This window comes from Bos javanicus, chromosome X (assembly GCF_032452875.1).
Source record: "Bos javanicus breed banteng chromosome X, ARS-OSU_banteng_1.0, whole genome shotgun sequence".
Classification (NCBI taxonomy): Eukaryota; Metazoa; Chordata; class Mammalia; order Artiodactyla; family Bovidae; genus Bos; species Bos javanicus.
Window position 1 is genome coordinate 19,943,261 of NC_083897.1, and position 18,688 is coordinate 19,961,948.

Below are 18,688 nucleotides of genomic sequence, written 5' to 3' on the forward strand. Positions count from 1 at the left end.
GTGTTTGTAATAATAGACTTGAAATAACTTATATGTCTATCCGTAACGAACTATAAATTGTGGTCCATCTTCACAGCTGAATACCATATACATGTTACAAAAGTCAAGGCTCTTGAAGTACTAACATGAAAACTCTAAGATACATTGAATAGGAAAGGTAAGGTGTAGAAGAGTATGTGTAGTGTATCATTGTTAGGTTTTTTAAAAAGAAAACATGTACATGGCTGTCTGTGTTTCATATGCCCAGTATCTCAGGAAACATAAGACACCAGTATCATTGGTTCCTGATGGAGAAAGGGGAATAGGTGTCTGGAACAGGCAGGGGAAAGGAATTTTCACTATATACTCTCTTCTACCTTTTTGTCTCAATATGTATTTTAAAAAGAAAATAAATCCATATGCAGAAACAACGTTCACAGCAGCATTATTCATAATAGCTAAAAAATAGAAGCAGTTCATGTCCATCAACTGGTCAAAGAATGAATAAACAAGCTGTAGGAGAAGGCAATGGCACCCCACTCCAGTACTCTTGCCTGGAGAATCCCATGGATGGAGGAGCCTGGTAGGCTGCAGTCCATGGGGTCGATAAGAGTCGGACACGACTGAGCGACTTCCCTTTCACTTTTCACTTTCATGCATTGGAGAAGGAAATGGCAACCCACTCCAGTGTTCTTGCCTGGAGAATCCCAGGGACAGGGGAGCCTGGTGGGCTGCCGTCTATGGGGTCGCACAGAGTCGGACACAACTGAAGCGACTTAGTAGCAGCAGCAGCAGCAGCAACAGCAGCAGGATATCCAGACAATAGGGTATCATTCAGCAGTAAAAAGGAATGAAGTACTTAAACATCCACAACACACAAGAGCCTTGAAAACATGCTAAGTGAAAGAAAGCAGCCACAAAATTTTTGGTCACACATCATATGATTCCATTTACATGAAAATACCCAAATAGCCAAATCCCCAGAAACAGAAAGTAGATTAGTGGTTGCCAGGGGCTGGGAAGAGAGGGAATAGGGGGTGACAAAAATGTTCTGGAATTAGATAAGGGTAATGGTTGCACCACTTTATGAATATACTAAAACCCACTGAAGTGTACGCTTTTAAAACGATTAATTTTATGCTGTGTAAGTAGTATCTCAGTAAATAAAATAAAAAACAACTTGGTGAAGTCATGAACGTGGAAACTTTGAGTCACTGTGAACATATAAAACAAGAAACTTTTAAGTTTGCACCAAAGAAATCTTTCTGTTGTAAAATATTTTACATAGCATTGCTGATAACACTGAAAAACTTCATATCCTTAGCTACTTTCACTAATACCCACCAGTGAATTTTCTGTTTTCTAGTGGAAATTGTTAACCCAATGAAGTCCTGGTTGATAGAATTTTAAGCAAAATTGCCAAAGAAAGGATTTTCAGTTATAAGGGATTGAGAAATGGTGGCTGCAGGCATTCCCTACTTCCTACCACTAAGAGAGAAAGTGATGGGAGGTTTCAAAGAAGCCTCAGAATCTTTGGAGAAGTCTGCCCTTCCTCTCCTCACAGCTGACCTCAGGGCAACCCCTGCCCCTAGCCTGCCTCCCCAGTGAGCCACTGAGCCACCACTTCCTTGGGTTGTCCGGGTCATGTTGAGTCACAGGGTTTGAGAAGCCCTTCCTAATAGGAGGGGCTTAGCTCTGGGGCTCTGGGGTGAGATTGGTGGACCTGACAATGTGACCTCTCTTCCCCTAGTCACCAAGTGTTCATAGGTGCTGGGCCATTGCCATCACAGCATCAGCCTGTCCATGGGTTGGTCAGAGAACAGTCTCCTGTCAGTCTTCCCCACTCCAGGTGCTTACACCTGAGCTCATCTTGGGTTGGGCACAGCAGGGTGACCACAGTGTATCCTGGCTCAGGGATGGGTTAGACAAGGCACAATCTCAGCTCTGCCACTTCTGAGACCTTCGGCCTGAGTGTGGTCACTCAAGTGAAGTCTCCCCACAAGCAGCCTTACCTCATCTTGTAAGTGGCCTAAGAAGACCACGTCTTCAGCTGCATGTCCTTGGCATTCTATTCTGAATGAACTCACATGATCCAAGACTAAGCTATGGTTCCTGGAGTACAGGCAGCCTCTTCTTGTTCATCTTCATAGGCAAACTGAAGATCAGAGGTGTGAGCCACAGGGAGCATACCTCATTAATTCGCCTCATCAAAGCAAGGCCTTTTTGATCATGTAGGAAGGTCTGATCATCCACTGGGCACACTAGGCCCTTACATGTAGGAGGGACGTGGGGAAGATCCTTCCCCAGCCCAAGACTGAGCAGGGGACCTAGATCTAGTAGGTCCTGTCTTTTCACTAGAGGATTAAAAGAGCAGAGTTTCAATCTCCATAGGTTTCTGTAATCTGTAAACCTCCTTGAAAATATGGGAGGGACAGTTCTCCCCCTGGATGGTCCTGCTGCCAAAGACTGATTTCTCTGAATTCCTAGGACTTTCAGAATTGCTCTTGGTGGCCCCAGTCATTCTTGGGCCCAAAATCCTTGCAGCTGGGCTCTTGGCCAAGATCCTGAGCTCTTATCTTTTTTTCCACATGTCCCCTGTGAATTGAAGATACATTCCTCTTTTGCAGGAATTTGCTTCTTGGAACATCTATATTTTTAGAGTGAAATTGAATAAATAAAAATAGGTTGTACTTGCTGCGTGCTAACCGCTGTTCTAAATGTTGCCAGTATTTACTGCTTCATTTTTCATGACAGCCCTGTTAAGGTTAGGTACTCTTGTTACCTCCATTTTAAAGATGAGCAGAGTCACAGAGAAGTTAACTAATACGTGCTTGCAGACAACCACTAAGTGGTGGAGGAGGCAAGAGTCAGTTCTAGACATTCTGGCTCCACAGCCCATGCTCTTAGCTACTATGCTGTATTCCTTTGAAACTTTATAAAACATAACCCCATATTAAACTCAGGGAAAATTCTATGTTATTTGTCTTAGAACAATGTTACTTGCTCAAACAATCTCATATAAAATTAAGACTTGATTTTCTTTTGTGGAAACCTTCCAAAATAGTTATGGTGCGGTCTGAACCATTTCATCTCTGAGTCCTTGAGTACAGTGATCGCCATCACCATTTGTTTGGGTTTTCGTGCCTCTGACAACCCAGTCTTGTTTACATTCAGTCTGTATTCGTATGCTTGTTCTCTTTGATTAACATACCCCTGGAAAACTAACAAGAAGGTTTGGGGTTTGAGGCAGACGTGATGGAGGCTTCCCGAGTGTGTGACCTGTGGTGGCTTCTGCCACTCTAGCTGTGGACTCCTTCTCGGGCTGTGTTGGCTGGACCTCATGTCACCATCATTCTGTTTGTGTGCTGGCCGCCAAGTGAGGCTTTCAGTCTTCTAGAACCCCATTTGGCCCTATTGCCTGACAAACCCTAAACTTCCTGAGTGATGCCCAGATCATGGCTGGATGCCTGTCGTGCCCATGTGCTCTCACACTCACTTCTGGGCACCATGACCAACTCCAGAGAACCACTCGTGTTTGCAACTTCTACCCTGAATTGTGGGGCTTCCCCTCTTGGGAGTTGAAAGCACCGATGCAGAATGAAGGCTTGGAGTTATTCCAGTCCTTTGATGCCTGAAGATAGGTTGTATGTTACTAGTGAAGATATCACACCCTGAAGCAGGGCTCATAAGGTATTATGATCACACCTCTGGTCCCCTGTAGCAGAGTTAAGAGTAAGGAGATGGAAGCTTATTTGATTTGCTGTTCTTTCCTGTTACATATATTAATCAGCTGGCTAAATTATAGGCTAGGTTCATGGAATGTTTAGCTCTCAAGCATCTATCAAAGGCTTGAAATGTCCATAACAGGTGGGGGCTTGGTAAATGCCAGGACTTAGCATGATTGAATGGGTGTTTTGAGTCATGGCACATGGCAACATGGAACTAAAACAGATAGATCACAAGTGGCTGGTAGAAATAGACTGGGAGAGAATTTTAACACCTAAAATATGACAAAGATTTGTCCTTACGAGCTTCTCGGTTTCATGAAGTGTTCGTTTTCCTCTAATCAAAACTCTGTTTGTATTCTATATTTCCTTCTAAAACTCTTTCTGATTTTTCTCACTTCCTCTTTATTTCCTCTTTTAAGTGACACTTCAAATATATATATTTAAATCTGAGATCATCATAGTGGCTCACTGTGAAAGTCATTTCTTCACTGTTGTCCTGATGGTGATTTCTGGTTAGAAGGCCACAGAAACATCTCTGGGATGTGGTTAGGATAGTTCCTACATCTTGGTGAGAGTGTAGGAGCAGTATGGGAAGGGGCAGACTTTGGGGACAGGAGACATTTAAAACTGTTACTAATCATGGAGTGACATTTTCAAAAATCAAATGGCAGAGGCCATGGCACGTGTTGAAATGCTTGATCTGTGAGTCTTACACGGAAATTTTCTGAGCCCTGGTGAATTGTGAAATGAACAGGCCTTCACAGGAGTGAATGAACATTTTCAGGGTGCTCTGCTGGTGCCAGGGTCTTTGGTTCCATGTATTTTATCTCATTTGTAACAGATCTTCCCCTTTGATAGCCACCCTTTCTTGAGCGAAAGCTTCCCCTTTGGGGAGGAAAAATTCCAGGTTCGCTTTCATTTGGATCTTACCTGATATAATTGCCCCTTGTAAGGTTCTGGGGGTCCCCTTGTTTTATTCTTTGACCGGTTGTGACACTGAAGCAGTGACTTTGCAAAATTTGGCTTGTCAGTAAGAAAAAGTACTCTTCTCACCCTAAAGATTGACAGGAACATGAGATGGCAGAAGTTGTCCTGGCCTTTTTCTGGCAAGAGCACTTAGGACAAGAAATACTCTGGAGAGTGTAGCATTGAATCACACCATGTCTCAGAGCATGACTGGGTGCCTTAATCTCACGGTTGGAGTCGCTCGGGAAAATTGTTGGCGGAAGGACTGGGGAGCCTGACAAAGTTAAAACTTGCAGTGTATTAATGTATTAGCAGCAGGCATGGAGAGAAGAAGAATGGAAGAGAAAAATTAAGGGGAAAGTAGTGATAGGTTCACAAATACTCCATTTCAGGTTGTTATCAGCCTGTTGTCTCTGGCTGGACTCACGGCCAAGTAGCTAAACCTGAGTAAGTTTTCCGATTTCTTCAGTAAAAGAAAACTACGGTAAAGGGAGAAGGGTCACCACAAGCCAAGCTGTGAGTGAGGAACTCCCAAGGTGTGGCCAACTGGGTCACTGCATTCGCCATGTTTGACTCTTAGGTTGCACCCCTTTGAACTTTGGAAGTTTGATCCTCCCAGAGTTGTTTGTGAGGTAGAGATTCTGAGTTTCGATTGCAGGGTGAGAATCCCCATGAACATGATTCCACCCAACCTTACCCTGATCCCTATTTCTCTCTCAGCTTGACATGTGGGAACCCATTAAAGGGGCTTAGTTGTTGACATCTCAGAAGAACCTTGTTATAAAGCTCCACTCTTGCCTACACTGGCTCTGCCTCCCAAGTGCCCCATTGATTCCCTGATCACCCAGAATCACGAATGACCTCAGAAGGGCGGCAGCCTCTCCCATGCAGTGCACCTAAGCTGTCCTTTCAGTCCTGGGCCACAGTGGCCCTTTCAGCTCTCCTCTCCATGCCCACTGCCCAGGGTGCTTTCATGAAGGTTGTCCTCCTGCCATCTCAGGGGAGAACCACCGTTCCCTGTCAGAGCCCCTCCCTGCTTCTGGAGTGAGTGAGTAAGGAAGAGAGGCGCTGTGTACTATGGCTCCCTTGGCTATACGCTCCCGCCCACTCTGGGCTGCATCCTGCCTCTGGAGCGGGCCTCAGTCTTCTCATACTTTTGCTCACACTGTCCCCTTTCTTGGAATGCTCCCTCCCCTTCTCTGTGCACTGCAGTCTCCCCCATTCTTCAGGGACCAGGGCACATATCACCACAGCCATCTAGCCTTGTCCAGTCCCCCAAACCCGATGTGATCTCTGACTGTGATAAATCTTGATACCACTTTTCCATTTGTCTTGTCGTACGCAGCGTGCCACGCCTGGCCTGCTAGTCATCTGTATGTTGATCTTGGTACACTGCAAAGGAAGGGCTGTCTCTCATTCTTTGTGACCAGCAAAATATTTTGCACTGCACAGTGAGACACGTGTTCAGGAAGTGTTATAAAATCAATGAATGGATGGGGTGGTGTTATCTATAGCTGCAGCCAAAGGTAGGTTAAATGTAAATGCAGAGTGGTTGGATGACAGGAGTGTGTAGCTAACCTCTGAAATGGTTCTCGGGTTCTCCTGTGAGAGGAGACTTAGACATTGTGATGCCCAGCACTCACCAAAAATCATCCTGATGTTTGCTGGAGCAGGCGAGGCTGAAAGGCCTGAAACGTGGCCTTTAGACACTAAAGAGATTTGTTCATCAAACAGCAACCAGCTCCACCAACAGTACATGAAGGTGCTTTGTAAACAGGACAGTGATTGTTAAGGATGTTGGCACACATCATGCTGTTAATATGTAACAAAGGTGGCTCAGACACTGAGTAACTGCCAAGGTTTCTGAACCACCGAACCACCTGCTCTTCTTACTGAGAAATTGATTTTCACCCAGCAGAAGGCCTTCTCTGTTTTGGTTTTGTGAAAGTTGTAGCTTTGTGACTTGAGGACATGGGCAGTGGGGACAGATGTCAAAGCAGATGGTGGTCATACCTCATGAATTTTTTAAGAAGGCAGAGTTCACCTCCTTGGTGTAAACTGCAACATAAATGATGTTGTCATTGCCCGAGTTCCCAGCTCACTCTGGCTTGTTGGAGTTGACTAATTAATGAACGGTCAGAAAGCAGTTCTCTTGCTTCTGTGTTTTTTCTTGTGTTTCAGGCAAAAGAGATTTAGGTGTATTTGCTTATTTTGTATGGCTCTTGGTCTGTCTGTATTGTGTTGCCACCTTTGACGAGGATCAGGCGGATAAGGGAATTACTCTTCTTGCCCAAGGTCCTGGGGGCCCACTGCCGAGCTTATTGTTCAGAGCAGGCCAGACAGACGTTTAAAAATACCTTAGCTCTACCTAAAAATACACCTCACTAAAATCGAAAATTGAGAGTTTGTAAAGGTTAATCATCTGATAAAATAAGAGCATTTCCTCTGAGTGAAAAGTTTGAGTTTGTATTAGGGGTGCGGCATAGTTCAGCCTGGCCGGTCTCCCTGCCAGAATGCAATCAGCTGAGATAAGGAGGCTGTGGAGGCATGGCGGGAGGGCAATGTCACTTCCTCTCTTTCCCCGGGCTTTTTTTTTTTTTTGACACTAATGTGTAATAAATCTGCCTGTACCATCATGTCATTTGACAGCCAACCAGGAATTATTGATAGTTTTTGCTAACTTTTAGAAAAACTTCTCTTTAAACATTTGAAGAGCATAAGAACCACGAAACCCATTGGTTCATTCATCATGAAGCGTGTATTGCTTACCTGTGGGATCTGGGAACAGGAAACCAAGTAAAGCATGACCTCGGACCTCGGCCCTCGGCCTGCGGGGAGGAAGGAGGGGGTGCGGAGGGGATGCGTGAATAGGGTGAAACCAGTGACAAGCACTAGATGAGACGCGGCATGACCCAGAGTGAAGGTTGTCTCCTTTTCTTACACTTCAATGGCTAAGGCCACTTTTTAGGAATCCAGGTGGGACTATGTCTCCGTTTCATATGTGCCTTCATTAATGCTTCTCGTCTTTAAATACACTTTTTCAACACACAGCTTTCATGGGGAGCAAATTGGGGAAGAGAGTAGGGAGAGTGGGGTGGGGAGCATGGTTGCTCTTTTAAACAGGGTGGCCAAAGAAGATGACACTGCAAAAGTGCCTTGGAGCAAAGCCTTGAAGGAGGCAGAGGAGCAGCCATGAGAGGCTCTGTGCTGAGGGAATGGCTGTGGGGATCTGAGGTGGGGTGTGTCTGGAGGGCATGAGGCTGAGGAGGGGCAGGGATGAAGCCAGAGAAGGGTCAGGACAGAGGTGGGGGACAGACTCACAGGCCATCCTCAGGACCTCAGCTCCTCCTGGAGCTCCATCCCAATGACCAGCCTCCAGCCAGCGTCTGGCCCGTGAAGCCATTAGAGCATGTTAGGCCGCCATGTTTTTGTCCCTATTTCTACCTTTACTGTCCCTGGCAGTGAAAAGCAAGAGATTTTGTTTATAGGACAGTGTCTCTTCCTTGGCGTACATAGTAGGTATATATGCGTGTATGCTGCTCCCTCCTGCCCCACGCTGACACTAAGGAGATATGTGGCTAGAATTGCCCTCTTCAGTATTCTGCTGATCTCTAGTGCAGACCAAGGAGGACAGAGATAATGCCCTTGATCTGTATATTCTTCATGTCTAATCCCTTTTAATTATACTGGTAACAGAAGTTTATCTCTTATAGTTACTTTTATCATTAACAGCACACAAACTCTCCAGAAGACCAAGTGCAAGCTCTTTAGGCATATAAAGTGGATTAATGAGGGTGGCTCAGCATTAAGGTATGCCAGGGCTGAGTCTAAATTTTATTCCGGTACAGGGATCACTTTCTATGTGGCCTCTCTGGCTCTGGAGCTAATTTGGATGCTGAGTAGCCCCACAGGTATTTATATGTAGTGTTTGGTATTTTTACTGGGTCCTATTCTTCTCCCTTGGATCACCTAAAATGGTTAAGAATTTTCTAGTGGGATTAAGGTTGTGATCTCTGGGGAGGGGTGGGCCATCTGCTCTTGGTTATTTTTGTGTTAGCCACTTCCCCTTAAATGTATGTTCACAACTGAGCCGCAGCCTTATCAGCTGGGCTCGAGGGAAGACTGGCGTAGGTGCTGCTCCTGAACTTGGTGTCTGAGCCATGGCTTCCCATAGACACTCAGGTAAAAGCTTCGTATTCTTTATCTTCTAGCAAGCACAGTTTTATTCAGGCACTGAATCCATCATTGGTCTAAAAGATACTTTTCGATGAAATTATTTTAGTCTTGTCTAAATAGTAAATAAGTCTAGCTCATCTCTGTTCTGTCCTTGCCTTCTTCAACTGCTGTTTTCAAGACAAAAGATTATTCTTACTCAAGTAAAATCATCAGTTTGAGTAGTATATTTTTTAATACATAAATATACTACTATATCATACAGTTTCCAGGACATCTTATGAAGCTGGAGGAGACTGTGTGAGGAAGGAGGTTTTCTTTGTTATCAGGATTTTTTTGTTGTTATTTATAAGACACAAATCTTCATCTTGACAGTGCTATAAATCGAATTTAAAGTATTTGGAAAAGGTCAATCAGATACAGAGCTGGAAGGAGGAAGATTTATAACTAAGAAAGTCCATACTGACTTAACCATACCTTCTCCTTTTCTGAGCTGTGTTTTGAGTCTTCCCGAAGAAACAGCTATGATACTTTTGATATGACACGTAGATTATTTTTTTTAACTTTACAATATTGTATTGGTTTTGCCATATATAAACAAGAATCCGCCACAGGTATACACATAGATTATTAACTGTTCTCATCAGAAAAGGGGTCAAAGCTTCAGAACCTCTGGAGCATCATTATCATTACAATGAGAGTTTTCCTGACATTGAGAAAGCCCTTTGGTCATGGACAGGACTCCCGAGATGGAGCCAAAGACCTGAAGGGGGGCCAGTTTCCCCAGAAAGCCCAGTTTTCTGGAGTTAGCCTGCTGCCTGTCTCTCCTGCAAAGCCAGGAACGTCGCTGTGGTTCTGTTGCCTTCTGCCTAAGTAACAGTTCCCTTTCTTAGCAACCAGGCACTTTGTGCCATCTCTCAGCTTTCAGATTAAGGGGTTAAGTAATGATCAGTGGCAGTCTTTTGGAAAAAACATTTTTGAAAACTTGTAATTGACTGTCAATATTGAAACAATGGAAATACTTTTAAACTTCTCTTTTGGTATTTAAAACAAATACACTATAATGGAATGCACTGCTTTAGGGAATCAGCATGCAATGTCTTCCTTGTTCCCAAGTGTTCAAGAGCAGTCTGTTTTTCTCCCCACCCCCAGGAGCCCCTTTACAAACACGGCACCACACGCCTGAGATTGTGGTAAGCGGCCAGCATACACTTTCTTTGGGTGTAGACAAACTAGTCAGCTGTAGCAGTTGTTCCAGTGGACCTTGAACGTGTGTTAACTGGTAGAGTAACTCCCTGTTTTATTTACTAATTAAATGACAGAATGGGGAAATATATTTCAAAGGTGACACGTTTATAACACACCCAACCTTGGGTGTTTAAATGGCACCAAATCCTGACATTACTTTTATGTAAATCTGAAGGCTCTAACTCTGACTGGACAAACTGCTGACACCGTCTAGATGTTTTTTTCAATCAGGAACTATTTTAATAGTTTATTTTAATCAGAACGCATCTTCTGTTGCATTAGGTTCATAGGTCCGTGAAAGCAGTTGAGAAAGAAGTGCTCACAGAAAGAAGCCCCATAGTGCCCTGAAAAAGACTTTGTGTGGACAGAGTAGAGGCTCTGATGACTGAATGGATCTTAATCCATTTTTAGGGACCATCCACATACTGAGAGGACCTTTCAAGGACAAAAACTGATGCTTTTGTATTGAATACTTACCGTTTGCAAAGTTCTGCGGGTTTCATTCCTTACCCTTTGGCCTTTAAAGTTGCAGATGGGGCAGATGGGAGGGCAGTGAAATCATGTAGCTCCCTTTCTAGGCCAGAATATAAAGGGAACAGTGGGCAAGGGGAGAAGACCCAGTGAACTGGCTTCCGGAAATCACAGGAAAGTGGTAGTGAGAAACATTGTTCAAGGGTGAGACTGAACGTTTTGTACTTTCAGTGACTACCAAATGGCCGCCTGCTACTTTGCTACAACTAGAGAAACGGAAAACACACGTTCTGTTGGCTGCCAGGTCAGCGGGCCTTTCTCTCCGGTGTGAAAGGCAGAACGTGCCGCATGTATTGTGTGCGACGTTCAGAAAAGCTCTGTGTCAGAACAGAGCAGTTCTGGGAGAGGATCTGCCCAGGGAAGGTTCAGGGGCACGGAATGCTTCACTGGATCGTCTCTACACAGCCCCCTCCTGATCCCAGGTGTCATCTAAGCTAGGTTACCTGTGACCAATGAGCCGAAAGAGAAATTGCAGGCAAGCCTCCTGAACGTGGTCTGTTTGTAGGGCAAAAATGACTTTCGAATTGTCTGTGAAATTCTCTGAAAGCCCACTTCTCAGTGGTGCCTCAGAAGCCCGCCCCGCGTGGGGGGCACCTCCAGGTGTGCGGGTGTGGCTGCTGCATAAGCCTCCCTTTCATCAGCTGAGGCTTCGCTCTGTTGAATGTTCTCAGGAAAGCAGTATACCCTTTCTTTAGAAGCCAGCATTTGTACATGGAGTGACTAATGTCTTGTCCTGGACTTAGCAATTAACAGACCAGAAATAACCTGCATGTTTTCCCCATTTGAGTTGCTGTTCATTGTTTATACTGTATATTATGCCACTCGTGGAAAGCACATAGTTAGAAAAATGCTACCTAGTCATAATATTCACTTTTTCCTTAGATATTCTTACTGTGGGCCACTTGGGCAGGAGGGGGAGAATGCAGATTAGCAAGAAATCCCTGAGAGAATATGTATAAAACAGAAACAAGATTATTAAATACAAATTGTATCTTTAATGAGAGGTTTATAATAAACAAATGTTGTGTAATGTTGTATTTCTTGTATGTGTACATGATTAAATTGAAAGCCCAAACTTTTTATTGAGATACTGAGGTTTATATAGGGCCCTTTTAGCATGTTGGATATAGCTCAGGAATTTTCTGAAAGAGGAAGCTTGTTTATTAAGTGAAAAATGATTTGTCTTTTGAAGCAGGCATAGCGAGAAAGTTAGGCTACCATCTTGGAATAAATACTAAAATTTGATCACCCAGTCACATTTCCAGCTGCATTCCAAGTGGCTAAGTCTATAAAGGACTGTCACCTAGACATCAGCACCTTAGAGTCCCATGAGCAGTCCCTTGATTTTCTAAAACAGAAATATTTGTTATTAAATGTTTTTAATAAAAGAGGTTTTAAAAGCTGAACAGCGATAACTCACCTCCACTCAATCCATAGGCACGAACTGTGGGACCCACGTCGCCTGGGCCCTGGATCGGGTCTCCAGGGCTGCTAGTGTACTTGCAGTCGTTCCTGTGATAGAGGAACCTCACTAGCACGCAGGGGTGAGGGCCACACTGTGAAGTAAGATTAGTCAGAGATCTCCCCTGGGGCACACATGTTCTGGACAGGGACAGGCAACCTTGAAGGAAAGGATCGTTCTAATGTTATGTATCCAGTGTCTCATCTTTTGATTGATGACCTGCACTTTCCTGATAACAGCAACAGGCCAAGGCAGAGAGATGTGGAAATTTTGAAAGGTTAAAAGGTTTTGTATTTCACAAACTTAGAAATTGCTAAGGACGTAGAAAATTGTTCCCTAAGAGCTAAACGCCTAAGTGGATCTCATTCAGTAAGATTAAAGAGGAGATAAAAATGCCATCTTCACCATTTTTTCCCTCTAGTCTCTTATTTCTAGCAAAGGGGAAAAAAGGAAAGTGTAGAGATTTTCTCTCATAAAGTCAGATCTTCACGGTGGATCATTTTGGTGGAGCCCACAGATCAGAGTGTTTGCTGTCTTTTAGGAACTTCTGTCTGTCTCTGCATTGTCATTTATAAGCCATTTTCTTAGAGTTGTTGATCTATTTGATGACAAGTAGTAACAATATTTTGCTCTTGTGCACATTATCCATATTTTATGCAGAGTTCTGTTGTGGTAACTATTTCTGCAGCAGGAATGTATTACCCCAACTTCTACCTAAGTATTCTGCATGAAGGTTTGAAATAGTTTTTGACCAAATAATCATAAAGTTAGAAAAACACGAGGTAATCTCATTCAGGTTGCCCAAGTTCCACTTATTTGGATTTATTGCAGAAAAGTACTAAAGTTCATGAATTTGACATCGACATTGTTAACATGCTTCGAGTATTTCCAGCCTGTTTACTTATTAGGCAATAAAGCTTGCATTCCTAGAAGTGCCTATTTTATCTTGACAAATAAGTGTTTCCACATACATGAAAAAAGGCTCAAGTCAGCTGTGGAAATTGTTCTAAAAGGGTATGCCCTTTGAAATCTGTCACTCCATCTGGATACAAACTCTCTAAGTATACTGTGGCGGGACATATGAAATAACCCTGGACTTTTCATCCTACAAGAAGAAGAAGTAATGCCTATAGTGGGGATTCAAAAACACCAAGTGGTCAGACTTTAGAAACTTAGTGGTACCATTAACCAGGGGTTGAGTCACTGAATTTTCCTTCTGCTTGGTTGACAACCATGTACTGTAGGTGTGAACAGTTTCACTGGCAGAGTCTGTTTTCAACATACTCTTGGTTCTGCCGTGTTCATTGCTGAGCCATGGATTATGGATTAGTTCACTGGGTGCCTAGAAACTCTGAGCAAGTCATGTTCCAGAACTGTGAAAATTAACCAGTGAAGAACTTGACATTGGTAAAATAGTTATTTGAAAGTATATGGTTTTAAGCTGGGAAGGGCTTGGCAGGTAAGATCTTATGGTACTGTGGACCACAGTGGTTTTCCTTCTCTCAAAAACCTCTACATAGAATTCACTGTGTTTTCTGGTAGTCTTTTTGGGTATGACATTTTTGTAATTTCTGTAAATGTAAATTTACATGTAAATGTAAATGTAAAAATTTCTGTATTTTTACCATAAAGCTAGGACTCAGAAATGCCACGAGATAGACCCAGCCTTTAGGTGGGTCTGTGTATGGTACTCTGGGATACAAATATCAGAATCCATTTCTATTTTGGATGATATCAGAAGAGAGTGATATATATTAAAATGAGTTGGGTTCAGACTTCTATAGACTTTGGTAAGAGAGAAGGAGGGATCTTCAAATATGGTCCAAGAAGATAGTCTGTGAAGGACTAAATCCGCCATGGTTACTAGCCACACAGGAAGCCAGCGCTGTCTAATCTTACAAATTCTGATTACCTGCCAAATGGCATTTAGGAGCCACTGATAATTTAATTTCCTGGCACTTACTGTTACTGGAGATTTATTTGGTTTCTCCATGAAGCTCTTAACAAGAAAGTAAATCTTTGTTGAGTGTACAATTTCAATATGGAAAAGCTAATAAGACAAGGATTTTATGTGTCATGTGAAAGGCCAACAATAATGAATTAAGGAGAGCGATTGTCAACATTCTGTCCCTGTGACAGGCACTGTGTCCGTCCCGTGTACACAGGGGCTGAAGAGAGTTAAAAGCTCCCTTAAGTACGCAGTGTGTGGTTCAAGGAGATAGACCTGGTTTCATCATGGCTCTGCTTTTCCTTTCTAACCCAGTTATGTAGGGGGGCACCCCAGTTTTCTTTTGGGGGGAAAGTACCAGTAAAAACTTTTCTCGGGTCTCAAATCTCTGAACTGTGACACAACTGTCCTAAGCCCCTGTCTTCATAGAAGAATGTCACTCCTTGTCTTCAGTCGTCAGGTGTCTGGAGAGGAGGGTCTGTCTGTGGGAGCTGTAACTGATGGGGTCGGGGTGGGTGGGCGGGGGAGACGAGCACCCGCCCTTGTCTGGAGGCTGCTGGTTCTGAGTGAGAGTTCACCGCCTTCCCTGGCGCTGCTCAGACACAGGGTGTGGTTTCCTTAGCTCACTCTGCTGTTTGGTTGCCTGCGGCAACAGGATCCAAACAACGTGGACATGTGTTTGTATAAAAAAAAAAAAAAAACTGGGAATGGGACCCAAAGTGGGAGTCCGGGGCTGTTCAGTTAGCGGAAGAGCTACGGTGAGTACCAGGCAAGTGCTCGTTCCTCTTCCCTCCTTTCTCTCTAAATTAGTCCTGGGATGTTGGCTCACCCAGTAACCATGTTTGTGGGTAGCTGGAGAAAATAGTGTCTGTTTTGGTGTTTCCTGGGCAAATTAAATAATCATTGTCTATTTACCAGTGTAAATTTCTTTTTCAGGGAGAGAGGAAGAAATTAGCATATGCTTACAAAAGTTGGGAGCTAATAGAAACTCACATTTGTTATCTTTTAAGTAGCAGGATTCAGAGTGCTTTTTATGGGCTGTGACTTTGGGGTGGGGAGGGGGCAAGGGGAGTTGTTCATAGGAACAAAGTGGAAGGGGTTCTTGGAATAATCAACTTAAAATCTTTTAAAAGTCTTTTTTGCCCAGATTATACTTTACAGTTGCAATTTTTTTTTTTTTTAAAAAAGCAAATGTCCTAAATCGTATAGTTTATTAACCATATTGATCTTCACATGCTCTAACAAAGGGGAATTTGATTTTGGCTCATCTCAAAACCAAATGTCACTATGACAGATAGTTTTCAGTTGCAAAACTGGCTGGTACCTATGGAGATGCCATTTTAATAAGTCCTCTTTTGCCTGAATGCTTGGGCTTCAAAAGTTAGTAAAGTATCTTGTAATAAATCTTTAGGATCTTTGTAGGGATTAAAAAGTGCTCTGGCATGTTTAAAATAAATGCAGACATTTAAACTAAATGACTAATTATTGCTTCCATGCCTAGCGTGGTCTAGAGTCAGTAGTAAGTTTTTGTTCAGATGAACTGAGCTTTGCAGCTAGGAGAGCGGGGCCTCCAGATGATACTCTCTGTGCTGAGAAAGTTGGGGAGGGTGACGGGGCTCCTGGTTGGGTCTCTGGTGAGGATCTGGGCACCTCCTTCCTGTGAAGGGGGAGCCCACGAGCTGCCACCTGCAGACTCGACCCAGAGCAGCATGTCCTTTGGTGTAGACCGGCCTCCCCTCTCCAGCCTGCCCATCCCAGCCCTGCCCTCGCTCACCAACCGTACCCCCCCTTCAGGGTGCCAGGGACTCATGGCAGGATGCTTTTGTCACGGGTGTCTTGGTGAGGTGCCTGTTGCCTGGGTCCCAGGGTGGCCTCCCTGGAGCCCCTCAGGCACACTCTCCAGCCTAACCCTTGGCTCTTTGTCCCTCTTGTTCACCCCCTACAGGTCCTTCCAGCTATAAAGTAGGCACCATGGCTGAGAAGTTCGACTGCCACTACTGCAGAGACAACCTGCAGGGGAAGAAGTACGTGCAGAAGGACGGCCACCACTGCTGCCTCAAGTGCTTCGACAAGTTCTGCGCCAACACGTGTGTGCAGTGCCGCAAGCCCATCGGCGCCGACTCCAAGGTAGTGGCAGCTGTGGGGGGCGGGCGGGTGGGGCCGGGGTGGGGTGTGGATGGGGCCCTGGCCCTTCTGCTTGGGCTCTGGGCAGGGGGGCGGGGGGACTGTGTGGTCTTGTGGGAGGTCTTGCTTACCATACCCGGCTACTGCTCGGTTCCCAGGAGGTGCACTACAAGAACCGCTACTGGCACGACACCTGCTTCCGCTGCTCTAAGTGCCTCCAGCCCTTGGCCAGTGAGACCTTCGTGGCCAAGGACAACAAGATCCTGTGCAACAAGTGCACCACTCGGGAGGACAACCCCAAGTGCAAGGGCTGCCTCAAGCCCATTGTAGCAGGTACCAGCCACACTCAGCCCCGGGGCAGCCAGGGAGGAGGCCCTGAGGGCAGACGTGGCAAGGGGTTGCTTGCGGGGATGGGGCTGGAGCCGCGGGGAGCTGATGCTGGAGTTCAGCGTATATATGCACGCATATATATACCTGAATATATGTGTACACATATATGCTTGCACACACGCACACACCTGGCAGCTAAAAGAACACTGGAGAGAACTGTCTGTGGCAAGAGAAGGAAGTGAAAAGTATGTAGCGCTTTCTCATTTGGGATAGTAAGTGATCGAAGCATGCTTCTTCCTTAAGGTGTAATTACGGGTCACATTGCATCTCTGTATCCACAAAGGCCATGGGGGTGGGGGAGTGGGGATTCAGGCATCTGACCCTAAATCACTACGGCCGGGGTTCCCTTCCTGAGAGTCTGGGTGGGCATGACCACATGCAGGACATGGTGGAGAACTCCCCGCATGGGGCCAAGCACTGCAGGGCCTGCATTCCATCCACTCTGGAGGGCCCAGGCCGCACCCCGAGTGGATGCAGCCCCCTGCAGGGCACTGCCAGTGGGGCTACCCCTTCGCTTCCCCCCCCCCCGCAGGAGATCAGAACGTGGAATACAAGGGCACTGTCTGGCACAAAGACTGCTTCACCTGCAGCAACTGCAAGCAAGTCATCGGGACAGGAAGCTTCTTCCCTAAAGGGGAGGACTTCTACTGCGTGACTTGCCATGAGGCCAAGTTTGCCAAGCACTGCGTGAAATGCAACAAGGTGCGTGTCCGGGGAGTTCTAAGTGTTTGACAGTTTGCAGAGCACTGGCACACACTCTCCCATTCCATCCTCACGACAGCCCTGTGATGTAGGAATTGTCATTCTCGTTTTACAGATGAGGAGACTGGTAGTAGAAAGCAGCACCCAGGCCAAGGCAGGCTGTCCAAGGGCACGCTGGCTCTGGAGGCCAGCCTCCTGCACCCAGTTGCTATGTAGTAACCTTGCACAGGGGCTCATCTTCTCTGAGCCTCAGTGTCTTCATCTGTAACTGGCGGATAATAATAGCACCTGCCTCCCATGGCCGTTGTGGTGATTTAATGAGATACTATAGACCAGAGCGCCCAGCACAGTGCCTGGCACGTAGTAGGCATTCAACAAAATGGTTGTTGAATCTGAATCCGGTGCTACACTCCCTGGTCTAGGCCATCACATCTGGAGGAATCACTTACCAGGATCAGCCCTGGCATGCCGAGTGCTTTGTGTGTGTTACCTGCTCTAAGAAGCTGGCTGGGCAGCGTTTCACCGCTGTGGAGGACCAGTATTACTGCGTGGATTGCTACAAGAACTTTGTGGCCAAGAAGTGTGCTGGATGCAAGAACCCAATCACTGGTAGGCTAAAGAGTCCTTGCTAAGTCTGCCAGGCTAGGTTTTGCGCATGGTAACCATCTCTCATTTTCCTACGTCGTCGGTTTCATCCACAAAGGCCCTAAAGAATGCCCTTCTCCCCCTGCCATTGTGGTCCCAAAGGCCCCCAAGTAGTTTGGATTCTCCCCCAGGCCAGGTTAGCCTTTGCAACACAGAACACTTACGACTACTGCTGACTTACGCTGCTGCCGGAGATCACGAGCCTGAGACCCACGGCCACGGGCAGGCACTGCGCGGAGCGGGGGGTGCTGGGGGGAGGCGGGGGAGAGGAGCACGGTGGGCTTGGGTGGGGGAGGCGGGGAGGGGGGAGGCCAGAGAGCGAGAAGCTGGGATGAGAACACCCCGTAGCGGAAGGCTAGCTCAGAGGTGCTGGTGGGCAGTTCTTTTGCGATCAGGAGCCGAGCTAATCACTTCATTCCTCATCTCGCGGCCGCGGTCCACGTGCCCTGGGCCCTCTCCCCCCCGCCTCCAATTTTCCCATCTCCCGGGGAGCCTTGAAATGTACATTTGAGAAGACTTTTGCCATCCTCAGGGAAAAGGACTGTGTCAAGAGTGAGCCACCCAGTCTCTAAAGCTAGGAAGCCCCCAGTGTGCCACGGGAAACGCTTGCCTCTCACCCTGTTTCCCAGCGCCAACCTCCGGGGCAGGCATCCGGGTGGAGAGAGGACTTGTCCCTCGTGGGTGGTGGTTCTTTATAGAAAAAATCGAAGCTTAGCAGCTCCTCGAGGCCCGGTAAGTGCACACCCCACAAACAGCCCAAGTTTGCCTCCTGGTGGCCACTTTGATGCCATG

General features: G+C 45.8%; 1 protein-coding gene across 7 annotated transcripts in view; it reads left to right on the forward strand.

The window, feature by feature from the left end:
• The window catches only part of FHL1 (four and a half LIM domains 1), a 65,000-nt gene that overhangs the window by 44,486 nt on the left and 1,826 nt on the right, over positions 1-18,688 (forward strand). For 3 of the 7 annotated variants that reach the window (XM_061408461.1, XM_061408463.1, XM_061408462.1), the window contains exons 3-7: positions 15,981-16,162; positions 16,318-16,492; positions 17,082-17,251; positions 17,674-17,860; positions 18,429-18,628. In XM_061408461.1, coding sequence (XP_061264445.1) covers positions 16,007-16,162; positions 16,318-16,492; positions 17,082-17,251; positions 17,674-17,860; positions 18,429-18,628 — 888 coding nt within the window. In that variant the 5' untranslated portion in view covers positions 15,981-16,006. Of the gene's footprint in view, positions 1-8,745; positions 8,856-14,727; positions 14,805-15,980; positions 16,163-16,317; positions 16,493-17,081; positions 17,252-17,673; positions 17,861-18,428; positions 18,629-18,688 lie in introns of those variants that run through there. The other 4 variants (XM_061408460.1, XM_061408465.1, XM_061408464.1 and 1 more) reach the window with 4 other exon arrangements.